The sequence below is a fragment of the Panthera uncia genome, chromosome B4 (assembly GCF_023721935.1).
Source record: "Panthera uncia isolate 11264 chromosome B4, Puncia_PCG_1.0, whole genome shotgun sequence".
Classification (NCBI taxonomy): Eukaryota; Metazoa; Chordata; class Mammalia; order Carnivora; family Felidae; genus Panthera; species Panthera uncia.
Genome location: NC_064809.1, coordinates 58,157,347 through 58,173,493, shown reverse-complemented (window position 1 = coordinate 58,173,493; position 16,147 = coordinate 58,157,347). Strand labels below are relative to the sequence as shown.

General features: G+C 38.2%; 1 protein-coding gene across 2 annotated transcripts in view; it reads left to right on the top strand.

Annotated features, from left to right (window-relative positions):
• The window catches only part of ITPR2 (inositol 1,4,5-trisphosphate receptor type 2), a 490,724-nt gene that overhangs the window by 253,761 nt on the left and 220,816 nt on the right, over positions 1 to 16,147 (top strand). For both annotated transcript variants that reach the window (XM_049627177.1, XM_049627176.1), the window contains exons 36-37: positions 5,145 to 5,287; positions 10,852 to 10,960. In XM_049627177.1, the coding sequence (XP_049483134.1) occupies positions 5,145 to 5,287; positions 10,852 to 10,960 (252 nt within the window). The remainder of the gene's footprint in view (positions 1 to 5,144; positions 5,288 to 10,851; positions 10,961 to 16,147) is intronic.

The window sequence follows — 16,147 nt, the reverse complement described above, 5'->3', positions numbered from 1 at the left end:
AGCCACTCAGGCACCCAATACTATTCTTTTTAAAAACATAGCTTCTATGTAAACGTTGTTTAGTTATTTTTAGTGAGTATGTATTACTTAATGTGTTTGATAGTATAGTAATGAGTTGTAATATCAAAACAATACCATAATAATAAGATTTGGAGAAATAAGTTACCATAAATTCTCATGTAATAAATTAAATATTCATAACCTTGTTTCAGTTTATCTCTTAGTATTCTCTTCTAGTCCTATTGGTGAAAATGATATAACCACCTTTAGTCCCAAATTTTTTACATAGTATCCCAATCCTGTGTTTGGCCTGGACATTCTGGGGACATCAAGTAAAGAGAGACATTACATTCATTTACTCAGGCTGCCATCACAAAATACCACAGACTGGGTGGTTTAAGCAACAGAAATTTATTTTATGATAGTTCTGGAGCTAGAAGCCCAAGTTCAAGGTGTTGGCCCAAGTTCAAGGTTTCTTTCCTTCTGAATCCCCTCTCCTTGACCGGGTGGCCACCTGGTCACTGTGTCTTCCTGTGGTCATTCTTCTGTGCACGTACATGTCTGTATCCTAATCGCTTCTTGTTGTAAGGACATCAGTCATATTGGATTAAAGCCTGCCCATATGAATTCATTTTACCTTAATTACCTCTTTAAAGGCCCTATATACAATAATAGTCACATTCTGAAGTACTTCAACATATGAGTTTTGTTAGGGAGACACAATTCAACCCATAACAGAAATCTTCCCACCCACATAATTGTAGATGATTTCATGGAGTCAATTAGGGTATGGTTTAAGGAAATTGTTTGGCTTGGAGAATAGCCAAGACATGAACTGGAATAAATATTGCAAGAGGTCACATGTAGAATAGTTGGTAGAGGTCCAGAGTTTTAATAGCTGAGTGTTATATGTGATTAAAAAGACAAGTTAGACTCAGTATGAAAAGCTTGAAGGCTATGAGTCATTAAAAATTTGGTGGAAATGTCATTATAAGTGATTAAACAGTTACTAGTTTTCAGGAAAGAATTATCAGGAAGAGACTAGAAGAGGACAGATTAGTTAAGAATCACTAGATATCTCAGCCAGGTGGCGGTATGAATGAAATGAAGAAAAAGGCCTTGCATCCAATAATGAAAGCAGGGTCAACAGACCTGGTGGCTCCTAGATGGAGATAAGAGAGAGACAGTGAGAGGCATATAAGAGGCACTGCTGTTTGGAAACCGGGTGATATTATTAAGACTTTTTATTGTAGCAGGAAAGGAAAGAATACAGTAAAAGGAGGTTGGCCATGTTCATTGATAATATGCTGAATCACATTAACAGACTGTGAAATGTATGGGAAATTAAGTCTATATTTGGAGATATTAGTTGGAGCAAGGACAGCAGATGGTGTTGCTAAAAGAGAGAATATAGTGATAGGAAAAACAAAGAACATCTTGTAAGAGGCCAGGGTGGCAGAATGGCCAAGTAAGAGAGACAAATGGCAGGGTCAAAAAGGAGAGGAGTCAGGTTCGTGAGAGCCAAATGAGTAGAACGTTTCAGAGAGATGGACAGAAGTGTTAGCCAGCATAGAGAAGGAGTGCCTTGGACTTCTTTTGGAACACTCACTGGCATTCATTAAATAAATATGTCTTTGGTGAAAACAATACCAGCTACTGTGTGCTGGAGATAGAGCTGTGGGCTCTGTGCTCTCATGGAAGGTCTATCCTCACCCATTAGATGGATGCTTTAATGTTAGGTAATTAAAACTATGAGGGGCACCTGGGTGCCTCTGTCAGCTCAGCATCTGACTCTTGATCTTGGCTCGGGGCATGATCTCAAGGTTCATGAGATAGAGCCCCACATTGGGCTCTGCACTGACAACAAGGAGCCTGCTTGGGATTCTTCCTCTCCCTCTCTCTCTGCCCCTCCACCACTCGTGTGTGCGCACACATGTACACACACTCTCTCTCTCTCTCTCTCTCTCTCTCTCAAAATAAATAAATAAACATTAAAAAAATGCTATGAATAAAATAAAGCATGGTAACAACATGGTGAAGAAATACTGGGAGAAAGATCTTTTAGCAGGGAACTCTACTCTGTTGAGGTGAAATTTGAATTGAGATTCGAATTAATGAAGAGGAATAATCTATTCAAAGATTTGAGGACAGAGATTTTTATTGGGAGAAAATAGTAAATTCAAACGTATTTAGACCTGAATGAATTTGGCAGTTTTGAGGAACCAAGAGAAGCCCATTGGGGTGGAAGTTTAGTGAGCAAAGGAAGAGAGGATTATGAAATTAGGAACTCAGTCATGTAGAGACTTGCTTGGTAAGGCATTTGGATTTTATTCTAAGTGAGATGGCAAATCATTGGAGATTTTTCAGTAAAGGATAAGCATGACATGATTTACTTACTGGATTTTGAGAGATAAATAGATTATAGGGTCCAGACATGGAAGCAGTGAGTCTCTTGCATTAATTCAGGCAAAGGATGGTGGCAGTGCGGCTTAAGTGGATAGTGATAGTAGTGAAGAGAGGTAGATGAATTTTGGATATGTTTGGTTGTAAGGCCAGCAGGACTTGGTAGATGGGTGGATGAGTTGTGGGGTGTTGGAAAGAATAGAGGATATGATATGATTGAATCATTTGCTAAGATAGGAATGGGAGAATTATAATCAGGAATTCTTTTGGGGGGATTTTAAGTGCGAGATACCTGTTTACATGTCCGCGTGGGTTTGTCAAACAGGCAGTTGAATAGGAGTCCAGAGTGGACATCTTGGCAAGATGTCCATGCAGGAAATATAAATGAGGGATGTTCAAGCACATATAGGATATTAAAACCATGGACTTGGATGAGATCCCTCATAAGAAACGACCAGGAGCTACTGGGAGTTGGCGGTGGAAAATAGAGAAAGTATGATGTCACAGAATCCAAGAGCAGAAAGTGTTTGACAGAGTAGAAGCAAGTGTGTAAAATGCTTAGCAGTGGTTGGGTAAGATGAGGACAGCAAAATAAGCACTGGGTTTATTAATAGGGTGATGATTGCAGCTAACTGGTACTCCACAGTAATGATTACAAACATGTATCAAGGAATAAAAAGAGGCCAGTATGTGTTAGAGGAGGTTCTACATACTTACCTTTAATTCTCCCGGCAAACCCATGTGATTGGGAGTATAATTATCTCGACTTTTAATATGGGGGAATAACAAGTTAGAGAGATTACATATTGGCCCAAGATCAAAATAAACGATGAAGACAGAATTCACATCATAGGAACCTGAGCACAATTTGTTTAGTAAATAAAATGAAGAGAGGTAATCTTAAAAATAGGCACCTTTTAGTGACATTTTATTAAATATGGTTATAGTTGATAAGCAGATTTTCTTCCCACCTTTATAATATCTAGTTTCCGATTTATGTTATTTCCTTCCTGGTAGTTTCTTTTACCTGTCATCAGAATTTTCTCAGAAAGCTTATTAGAATAGTTGAAGTAGAAATGGTCACTTTTGCTAAAAAGGAAACAAAGAATCCAGCAAGAGTTAACTCCCGAAATCTAGACATAAGAAATGAAGAGAGGTGGTACCCCCATCTGTGCTGCTATAGCTGAAAGTAACAAAAAACAATTGACACCAGTTTTCTGCTTAACAAAATATGTCACAGGTATGGGTGAAATTACTCCTGAAACCATCATTACATTATATGTTCACTAACTTGGATTTAAATACAAATAAATAAATAAAAGGAAAAATAATATTGCTTTATGGGAGAAGATTTTTTTTTGTCTTTTAACACAGTTATTTTAAAAACAAAAAAGGGATGCGTTAGTCATCAAAGAATGTTCAGTAAATTGTCATTGCCCACAGACCATTTTAGAAACATGTCGGTGCGAAGGCATTCAGCTATAATTAACACGATTTTAACTAAAAGTGGCTTAAACAATAAAAAAAAATACATCATTCCACATAGCAAGGAATCTGGAGTTGGGACTCTTCCTGCATTGGTTAATTTAGTAGCTCGATAGATCAGGGCACTGACACTGTTGGGTCTGTTGGCTTTCAGCTTAAGGCTGGTCTCCAAAGGTCTTATGAGGGCTGCCTCACATTTTGGGTTCACATTCTCAAGCTGTCTTGAGAGCCTTAGGTAGTTTCCAAAGAGTATGCCCCTTCCTCCCCTAACACACACCACCGTCTCTGCTTAGCAAGCCTCACCCGATGTCCTGTTAGCCAGGACTGTGTCACATAATCATGCTTAGACTAATCACTGGGAGGGGAACTGGAATGACCATTATAGGCTTATACTAATCAACCATGACCCTAGGCTGAGAGGCCTCATCTCCCTGAGGACGTTGGTCCCTAATTGAGAAACAACATGGGAATTCTGTTAGCAAGAAGGATGAAGAAAAGCTCTTGGTTAGGTGACCAGTAATGTCTATCAAAAAATGTAATTTGAGGGGCACTTGGGTGGCTCAGTCAGTTGAGTGTCTGACTTTTGATTTGGGCTCAGGTCATGATCTCATGGTCGTTGGATCACGCCCCACGTCAGGCTCTGCACTGGGCATGGAGACTGCTTGAGATTCTCTCCCTCCTTTCTCCCTTTGCCCTTCTCCCTGCCTGTGTGCTCTCTCTCTAGAAAAATTGGGGGAAAAAAAGTAAATTGAAATAGTATTAAATGTCATAAAATCCCTGTGAAGTGCTAATACTGCTTCAAATATCATATCAAGGGATTTCCCCGTTGGAAGATATGGTTAGTTCCAGATGACCAGAAACACATAGAGAATCTTTTTATTTTTTATCTGTTCCTCAAAGAATATCCCACTTTAGCCTAATTTGCTGAATACCTACCGGGTCTCTGTTAAAATCCTAGATACTATAGGACTCATCACAGTGGCTTTACTGACTTTTCACTTTGTATATATATCCTTAGAAATCATCTACCTACCCACCCTTCTCTTATCTTGTAAATGAAAAAGGTGGCCCAAGCAGTACTCATATAGAAAACCAGACTGTACTTAAAGCACAGACTTTTGATGCCATGGGAAGGTAGGGTGCATCTCTGAAATTCCAAGTCTCATTTCTGGTTAGTATTCTTAGCCTGTCATATCTTAAAAGTATGAAGTCTGATTTAGATCTTCACATGGGTTCTCTTGTGCTTTATTTCTCAGGATGTTGTGGCCTCCTTGGAACAACAGTTCAGCCCAATGATGCAGGCTGAGTTCTCGGTGTTGGTTGATGTGTTGTATAGTCCAGAACTACTGTTCCCTGAGGGGAGTGATGCAAGAATAAGATGCGGTGCTTTCATGTCCAAGTAAGTGTGTACAATCGGAGATTCTGCTTGTGTTACCAAATGAAGATGACCTCTAGCACATTTCTGCTTTTTACTCTGCTGGTACATAATGATAGTCCACAGAGTACGTGAAAGGTCTGAAATGCATGTTAAAATATACTTCCAAAATAATTAACTTGATTCAATTGAAATTTCTCTTTGATGAAGGTCAAGTTATATTTTGCTGAAATTTCCTGAAAATGAAATGTGTCATTATTGGGCACAAAATTTCACATGCAATTGTTTTTTTGGTTCTAATTCCTCGCTATAACCATATGGGGTGACCTTCCAAAAGATTCCTGTTTCAAGTCACTTATTTTCTTTAACAGAGAGGAAGGAAGGGGAACTAGCATTTATTGAGGTCTTACTGTGTGCATCGTTGTCCTCCGTGTGCTTACCTCTTGTATCATCTATCTGCATGAACACTCTGAGAGATTGACGTCTCAGCCTCATTTTAGTGGTGAGAAGGCTGAGGCATGCTTCAGATGAAGAGCTGTGACATCTCTGCCCAGCACTCGGCCATGCTGCCTTGATCTTCCTCATCTGCAGCCCTCTCATTTACTTGTTTCTCTCAGCATTTTTGTGGAATTGTCAGATCTAGTATAGCTGATGTGTTTATCCTAGAATATTTCCATTTTTGTGGTAAATGAGCAATTCTCAAGGAAGAGCTGCAAGTTCTGACAGAAAATGTAACCAGCTCCAGAAAAAAAAGAGACATATCATAATGCTGAGGGCGCTCATTGAGTAATTCACTCATGATGGCTGGTCAGGTGTACTTGGTCTTCTTGGGAAGAGTATCTGGATGGACAGTCGGAGGAGGCTGCCAACCCCTTGACCATTATCCATCACAGCTAATTGGCTGCCAACCCCTTGACCATTATCCATCACAGCTAATTCCTGTGTCATTGAGGACATTGCTCAAAGAGGTCTCAAAACCCCCTCTGTTGACTGTGATGCACTGAGGCAGAAATGGAAGGACTGCGGGACACAAGAAGTGTGTTCTTGCTTTTTCCAATTAAAGCTGGGATCTGCAGAGAGAAAACAAGATACAGGATGAGAAGAACTGACTACAAGAATCATGTTGAATGGGTGGTATTTCTGTATTATGGCCTGAATCATGGATTCTTGGCTCTAGACCCTCTCCGTCTTATAGGGACTGGAAAGAATGTGTTTGTCTGGACACTTGCCAGTCTCCTAACAAGAATTTTTAAATGAAGAGGTCCAGAGTATCTGCAAAACTGATGACTGTGGAAGCCATTAGAAAAAAAATTCAGTAGAGATATTGGGTAGTAATTCAATATAAAAAATAAGGCCTTTGGGAAATATCCTTTACCTCCTGTGAATGTATATCAATGCATAGAATATTAATTAGAAAGTGGGTAATAAAAATATAAAAAATAAAAAGTGGGTAATAAATGAGAATTTTAACTCCAGGAAATTCATATGATACTACAGATATATCCCAGAGGGTTGATAATCTAGAACAGGACTGGCAACCGCTGGCTTCAGGGTACAGTGGTCCTTTTGATCATTTTTACAAATAAAGTTTTTTGAAACATAGCTACACACTTTCATTTACATATTGTCTGTGTGGCTATCATACCAGCGTCAGCTGGTGGCCACAGAGGTTGTATATATGGCCCACACAGCCTAATCGTTTACTCTTTGGCTCTTGAGGGAAAAAGTTGGCTGGCTCAGTGTCAAGAATGAGGCTGTCAATAAATAGTTACGAACTACACATAGCTATTCAAGTTAAAATTTAAGTTAATAAAAATAAAAATAAAATAGGGGCGCCTGGGTGGCTCAGTCAGTTAAGCGTCCTACTTTGGCTCAGGTCATGATCTCGTGGTCTGTGAGTTCGAGCCCCGTGTCGGGCTCTGTGCTGACAGCTCAGAGCCTGGAGCCTGTTTCAGATTCTGTGTCTCCCTCTCTCTGACCCTCCCCCGTTCATGCTCTGTCTCTCTCTGTCTCAAAAATAAATAAACATTAAAAAAATTAAAAAAAAAATAAAAATAAAATATTCAGTTCCTCAGTCACATTTGCCACATTTTAAGTGCTTAAGAGCCATATGTAGCTAGTAGCCAACAAATTTATAGCACAGGTACGCAACATTTCAATTATTGCAGAAAATGTTATGTTGGATGGCACCAGTCTAGATCTTAAAGATATACATCTATGAAAAGATGATATAAAGTTAACTCAAAATGCCAAAAAAATATTGACCTGTGCTGCAAATGGGCTGAAAGCAAATCCGTTGCAACACCCGGTATCTAAAAGGAGAGAAACAGAGCGAAATAATAGTGGGAACATATTACAGATAATACACCGAGATGGGAAAAAAAATGTCACATACTTTAGTGGTTAGAGAAGAGATTTTTGTGTTATTATGATTTTAGTATGGCCAGCGACTTGGGAATATCTGTTTTCTGCTCTAGTGATTATCCTACCCTTTCCCTAACTCTGTGAAGAACCAAGGGTTTTATTTGCAAGGATATCTAATGAAATTAGAATCCAACTTTATTAATAGCTATGCAAGAGCCCTTGTATTACTGTGCAGAGCTCTCTGGTAAAGCTTAGCTAGAGAATACAGCTTAGGTCCAAGGCCTTAGTGGGGCTTCTGACTTCCTCAAATGAATTTCATTCTTGGAACATGTTGACTCAGATGGGTCTGCTGGAGAATGTGAGGGATAGATCCCGGGAAAGAACCCAAATGCATATGTCTATTTTGTCATATGGAGAGAGAAGAGAATAAAGAGAGAACAGGTCAATGTGGGTGTTAACCTTTAAGGCATCTGGTTACAATATTCAAATCACCACTTACTCCTCCCTTATGAAGGATAATCTCAGTGTTTATCACACTGTGGGATGTGTTTCACTTATGAGTTTAAAAATTAATTTAGAAGGAGAGGCAGCCACTAATTTAAAAAATGAATTAGGGGAAGACATAAAAATCAGAGTGCATCTCATATAGTAAAAGTAGCTTTTGTGTTAGTTTAATACACCTGTATTTATATGGTGAGTTGTTTCATGAAATTTATTTTTGCATAGATTGTAGAAAAAATATTATAAGGCCATGGATTTTACTCAACCAAACATTATGTAATGGGCAAATACCTTGTATAAACCTCTAAAAGATGGTATTCACCCTTATGCTTGCTATTTGCAAATCGTTAGTAAATTAAGTATTTATCTGAGAGGAGTTAAAGAAAATTAAAATAGTCTGAGAGAAAAAAATAAAAAGAAATTGACAATGCCCACCAAAACTATTTTAATGGATTCAAAGACTACTACGTGAAAGAAAAGACCAAATAACAGAAGTTTCAGGAAGGCAGATATTTTCCTTGCAAGGAGAACTCTAGAAGAATTATTCTGCCTGCTGAGCCTGACCGCTGAGGTGACTGCTAGAACACCTTGTCTGAGTTCACATGTCTAAGAGGAAATCACTTTTCCTTTCCTGCATGCTATTCCTTTAGCATGACCTAGGTATCATTGAAAAGTATTGCTGTCCATCTGTTCAGCCAGTCTATAAATTTCAGGTGTCTATGATCTGCCCTTCCTCCTCTTCTTCTATTTCCCATTTGTCATTACTTACCAAGTCCTGGCTATTTTATTTCTCTATTACTTCTTGCATCATAACCCCATCACATGCCCTGTTCACCCCTGGCCTTGTTCTCACTCTTCCATGTTGTCTTTCACATGTGGGCCATTCAGGTCCTTGATAATAGTGGTTCCCTATTTTCTATAAAGTCCACTGTTTAGCATAATATTCCCAGTTCCTTCTTTTCAGATTGCATGTCTTACCCTGTCTTCTTTCATGTCTTCATGTGTCAGCTGGCAGTTGGAGTACTTATCATTTCCTGGACATGATGGTCAGCTTTCTGCCTCTGCCCTTTGTTCATATTGTGCCCTTTGGAAGGATGCCTTCCCTCCCCACCTTTCTCTGCCAGGTGAAATCTTCATTGTTAGAAGTTATCTCTTCACTGAAACCTCTGATCAGCCCTAGGAAACTCCCCCAACAGAACGTAATCATTTCTTTGTCTAGTTTATGGTATTTGTCATTACCTGTATTGTAACACTTATCATATCATATAGAGGTGGCTGTGTGGGGACTCTCTTCACAGTAATTCTGAGACTCAAGAGATTAGTAAATGCATGGTGTCACCACAGAATGGTGCTTCAGAATCTTGGCTCTGTAGTCAGATGGACGTGGGTCTGTTTCCAGATCCCACCACTTAATGATTGTGTAACTGCAGGCAAGTTGCTTTATCTCTTTGGACCTCAGTTTTCTCATGAGCCTGATAATAGAACGTGTAGCATTGTTGTGAGGATGAACTGAGAGAATCCATGGGAAGTCCTCGTACTTCACCTTGACGCCTGATAACCACTGACTAGGTATTATCTAGTGAAAGCTCACTTTTCCTCAGGGTTTCCCCATGGTACTCCTGTTATGTCACTGAAATGGGACCATTACATTATGTTTGACATCACTTTGTTTTTCTAGGAAGACATATCTCACAGGGTCATTGTAGGAGCCAGCTTTTTAAGAGTTATATATGTTAAACTATAAATAGTGATTATAAATATTTTGCTTGGTTTTGAGTTCTTGAGGATGTGATCCTCAAACTCTTCTCCTGAGAGGACACCAGTGCAAAGGTTACCACTACAAAATTAGAGTTTATGCCCAAATTATAGTAAAATAGTCAATGGAGGGGCACCTGGGTGGCTCAATCAGTTGAGCATCTGACTCTTGATTTCAGCTCAGGTCATGATCCCAGGGTCATGGGATTGAGCCCTGCATCAGGATCCATGTTAAACATGGAGCCTACTTAAGGTTCTCTCTCTCTCTCTCTCTCTCTCTCTCTCTCTCTGTCTCTCTCTCTCTCTCTCTCTCTCTCTCTCTCTCTCTCCCTCTCTCCCCCTCTGCCCCTCTCCCATCCCTCTCTAAAATAAAAAAATAAAAAATAAATAAATGGATAGACTGTCTTGATGTTACTTTGTTGTTGTTTTCTGCTTCTAATTACAAAACCGCCGATTTCTACCAAGTCCTAGCAGTGAAAAATAGCACATTATTATTATTAATGCAAACTGGAAAGCAGCCCATTATGCTAAGGTTGCAGTGTTGTATACTGCTACGGCACCTGTATCATTAAGGTAACACAGTACAGAGAAAATAATATAGTACAACATAATGAAATGTAATATGCTACAAATACTCATATTTCTCTACTACTCAAATTGCTTTAGTTCATACGATGGGATTAAACATCATCAGTGTCTCATTGTCTTTTAGAGTATTGTGTCCCACTAAAAGTACGCTACTTGAATAAATTTAAAAGCACTGAGATATACCACCTATAAAAGAAAGGATGGTTTGTAATACAAAGTTTATGAGCTTAAGTGTAATTTTAAAAGTTTTTAAAATAGGTATCTTGTTTACTTCATATTTTCAAGTAATAGTGTGATGTTTTTTTCCCTCTAGTTATATGTTAGTATATAGCTCAAAGAGAAATCACTGTTGTATTTAAGGTTTCATGTTTTGCTTTCAGGTTGATTAATCATACAAAGAAACTGATGGAGAAGGAAGAAAAGTTGTGCATTAAAATTCTCCAGACTTTACGAGAAATGCTAGAGAAGAAAGACAGCTTTGTGGAAGAGGTAATATGGTTTTAATGTTTAGTACTTGAAAATCAAGTAAAATTTCTAGAATACTGTAACCAATGAATTACACAGGCTATGATACGATTGCTTGTATTACGTACTGATGGCATGTGTACTTAGATGAATTAGATAATCTCAGTTTTTATGGCATTCGTCTTTCGTGTCTGCTTTGAATTGAGAAAAAAAAAACAACTAAGATTAGAATGGCTAAATATTTGGGTTATTTGTTTTATTATATTTTATCTTGGATATGTGTATTTTTCTCATGTAGACCAATGACCTTTTTTACAATGAACAACTGAGATTCATGATTAAAATTTCGTATAAAGTTCTGCTGAGTATTGAAATGGCCCATGCACTTGGGCACATGTTGATCTTTTATTGTAAATAATTGTCTGTTCCATTTTCTATAATGTTATGACAGGTACTATAAAATAATACTATTTTTTATAAGCGAAATAGCATGTTTCTATTCTTACCTGTATTAAGTATTGCACAAATTATTCTCAGGGAGTAGAACTTAGAGATAATAATTGTCATTCTGTTATTAAAAATGACAGCTCAGGTGCTCATTAGGAGATAGCTAGCAGCATGTTTAATACCCAAGGTGATACACTTAAGTATAAAATATAAATCCAGGGGAGGTTTTTTTTTTTTTTTTTTTTAAGCTAGCTACCTATACCTATAACTCTTAGGTATCAAACAAAATGTGTACATGTTCCTTAATAACTTTTGGTATGATTCCATAAATACTCATCATCTGATATATTTAAAATTGGAAGAATTTATTTATTAATTTATGTATATGCTATCTAATTCCAAAAAGATCATAGTGGTAGTTTTTTGTTGTTGTTGTTTTTGTCGTTTTTAACTTAATCCATAGAAAATAAATGTAATGGCATCTTGGGTATTCATTGAAGGGGTATAACTTCAAAATACTCCATTTGAATCAGAGGCTTGCTTTATACTCAAAATGACTCTTGCTTTGCATTAATTCTCTTCATCATATCATCTATCTTTGGGAAGCAAATTATGGAAATAAAGGTTGTTAGTGCTATTTTGGCAAATGCTTCTATGACCTAGGACTCAAGAAAAATGCTCATAGGTCTGAGTTTTTGGCATACTTGTAAAAAATGGTAAATTTCAGACTTCCTTGTTGTCTTTTTCCAGTTCCTTAAAATATTGCTCTAGATGGTTTGATTTTGACTGAAGTACTAGATCCTAAATAGAAAAATGGGGTCAATATAAATTTTTGACAGAGGAGTGAGGTTTACGGTAATAGTAACTTGTGGTTAACGGGAGATACATGATAAGAGTTGCACTTTTATGTAACAGATTATTATTGAACTATTCTCAAGGAAAATAAGAAAGAAATCAAAGAAGATTTTACTTTGACTAGTCAAGAGTATTTGAGTGTATCTCCCAAACCACCCTAAATCATGCTGGCGCCTGTTTCTCCTTTCCATTCCCACTGCTCTCACTGGTTCAGGCTTTCACTATCCCTTGCCTACAAGACTCCAGTAGCCTGCCTCTCTGAGACAGAGCTGGAAGGGAGGCAGAGATGCTGTTTTCAAAAGTCCAAGAGGCGCCATTGACATGATATTATGTGAATGGCACCACCAGGACATAGCCCTTAGGGAAGAGTTAAGATGAGAAAGGCTAGTTGGGCTTATTCACTCAGTCATTTAACACATATACTGTGAGCCATATTAAATACTGGTTATTGTGCCTGGTCACTGGGGATAAGGAGATGAGTGACACAGCTTGCCAAGAGCCACTGCACATGCCACAGCTCACGTGCTAGACGACTCCTGGAATAGTCTGCAGAGATCATAAAAGCCTTTCAGAAACTTCCAGGGGCTCTGCACTGCTTTCATATTCCAGACTCTCTCTTATGTCCCTAGTGCTTTCTCCCCCCACTCTTCCTCATCCATTTACCTCCAGAAATCTGTGTTAATGTGTGCCTGACATGTCCCTCAGGCTTATCCTGCACTGAACATTTGGAATCATGTATTGCTAAAATCCAGACAAACCTCAATAACTCCTAGTGATATTTTTGTGGAGGAGCTCTGATGGGTGGTACTTATCAGTTGTTCCAGTCAGCGATGATGACTTTCTCAATAGAATTACCAAAATACATTGTGCCTCTCTTTTATGACACTTCAGGCTATTTCTGAGTATGTAGCCCAAGTATTTATAAATAATGTCATTGAGACCCAGAGAGGTTATGTGATTTGCCTGAGGTCACACAGCAAATTCCAGACCAGGACTTAAATTAGCTCAATTATTCGTGTCAGTGGAGGGGAGTTAAATGATTCACCACTCTGGGTGAAATGACTCTCGCGATAGATTCAGAAAATGATCAAAACTATTATTTTACATTCATTGTGTGCTCTCAGAAAAAAAAAAAAAAAAGCCTGATTATCGGTAGCAGGATCATAGGCTGTTTTCATGATTGTATTAGTTTTCCATTTACCAAAAATTTAGTGGTTTAAAATCACACAAGTTTATTACCTTATAGTTTGGGAGGTCAAAAGCCTGAAATCAAGGTATTGGCAGGGATACATTCTATCTGGAGACTGTAAGGGAGAATTTCTTTCTTTGCCTTTTCTAGTTTCTAGAGCCTCCTGCATTCCTTGGCTTGTGACTCAGTCCACCATCTTCAAAGCCAGCAACATTGCATCTTCCAACCTCCCCGGCCCCCAACCACCACCACGTGCTCTCTCTCAGACACACACACTCCACTGTCATTTCTCCTTCTCTTACTCTGACCCTTCTGCCTCCCTCTTATACTTAGGCTTATATCGGACCCACCTAGATAATCCAGTATACTCCCCCTATCTTAAGATTCTTAATCACATCTGCAAAATCCTCTTGCCATGTAGCATATTCACTGGTTCTGGAGGTTAGGACATAGACACATGTGTGGAGGGCCACCATTCAATATATCACAATGATTCTTTTACTGACAGTGAGAAATGACATGTAGTACATAGATGGAGTGTTTACTTGTGGCTGATTAAAATTGCTGGGTAGGACAGTATAAATGTAAATGAATGTAACAAAAAATGCTTTGAATTTATAGCCCTTTGCTGTTTTCAAAGTATTTTAACATACTTTGCTACCTTTGGACAGTTCTAGGAAATACGTGGGGCTGGTGGTGTTATCTCCACATTTGTAATGTGGAGACACTCGGAATGGTGTGAAGTCACAGAAGGTACCTAATATCTTGTCTAATATCTGGATTTCTACCATCAACTGTTTTTCTACTATCTGTGTATCAAAGCATTTCCAAAAGATCTCTCAGAAGTCAAAACAGCAAATTCATACCAGGGTTTTTCACACTAGCTATCCTAATACAGGTTTCCTCTGCTATCCCAAAGTGGAATGTTCTCTAAAACCTTTCATAGGCCAAAATGGTGTAAAATAAATAAGCGATTACCATTCATTAATTAATCGATTTTAAATGTTTATTTATTTTGAGACAGACAGAGAGAGGGAGAGAGAGAGAGAGAGAGAGAGAGAGAGCAGAAGAGGGGCAGAAAAAAAAAGGGAGAGAGAGATTCCCCCACAGGCTCGACACTCAGTATAGAGCCCAACGCAGGGCTCAGTCTCACAATCTTGAGATCATGACCTGAGCTGAAATCAAGAGTCAGATGCTGAACTGACCGAGCCACCCAGGCACCCCTGCACCATTAATTTATATGGAAATTTTTCATGCATTCCTAGGCCTAAAATACAGTCTCTCTAAGGCTTTTCCAATACCTCAGGGCGCACCTTGCTAACGAATGCACAGAATAAATAAAAACAAAGCACAGGTGCTCACAGACACAACTCAAAACTCTGGTGACTTCATGTTGCGATGCTGAGTGTGGTTCCCAGGGAAAGAGTTTGGTGGGGCCATTCCCACTGCTTGAGGTCCCTGCTGCCTCTATAATAGCTGTCCAGCTCTCCGGCAAAGCAAACGTTGAATGCCTTTTTTGCTTTTGCCTTTTGTTGTAGAAGTGAAAATCTTCAGAGTTCTTTCAGTTAGCAAAAACAGGTACTAATATAGGTCTTTTATAAATGCAAAGTGATGTGCCATGAACTTGCAAAAAGTGCAGGGATACATTTGAGACTCCACCTGTTTAAATTTAAAACCTTAAAAAAAATCACCATTTACATTTATGTTTCTTTGGTCTCTGATATCCGAAGTTGTGTCTGTTTGTGTAGCTGATAAAATTAAAATAAAATAGAACAATGAAGCACAAATTTACTTCATGGTTGAGTTTGATGCTCTTTGAAGCAATTTCCAACTTTAAGATCTCAGTTTTCTGATTTTATTTGCCTTCTCTGTATGATATATTTAAAAAATTTTTTTTAAATGTTTATTTACTTTTGAGAGAGGAAGAGAGACAAAGCACGAGTGGGGAAGGGGCAGAGAGAGAGTGAGACACAGAATCCGAAGCAGGCTCCAGGCTTTGCGCTGACAGCAGAGAGCCTGATGTGGGGCTTGAACTCATGAACTATGAGATCATACCCGAACCAAAAGTGAATGCTTAACCGACTGAGCCACCTAGGCGCCCCAATTCTCTGTGTGATATATTAAGTAGAATCATAATGTAATTACATTTTATGTGATAGTCAATTATTTAAAAACATTTATAATTTATAATACTATGATTGCAATTCCTAGATGAATTTTACTTAGTATTGTTCCTTGTTTCATGTTTCTTAGTTTGTGCCAAAAATTTGAGAAATACGATGGACAATAGCTTGAAGATTTCCAATAGACTATTATAAGTAGAGGAAAATTTAATTTTCTGTTATGTGTGTCTCTGTGTGAATCATCTAGTGATCATACATGTACCATATGTTATAGTATAAATTATAGTACTTATTTTTATTGAAGGATAAAACATGAAAATTATATATAAAAAGTCCTTAAAGGGAAAAATTACTAGAGTTTTATAAAAATTCCATGTAAGTATTGTTTGCTTAGGTGATTCTGGTAGGAAAGCAAAAAAAAAAATTACAAAGGATATAATTCTAACAACCTTGAAATCCCTTTGGGATTGGTCATGTTTGGAAGCATTTTATAGGTAACAACAGCTGGTATATTTATTTGCATTAAAAAATATGTAGGGGTGCGTGAGTGGCTCAGTTGGTTCAACATCCAACTTGTTTTTGTCTCAGGTCATGATC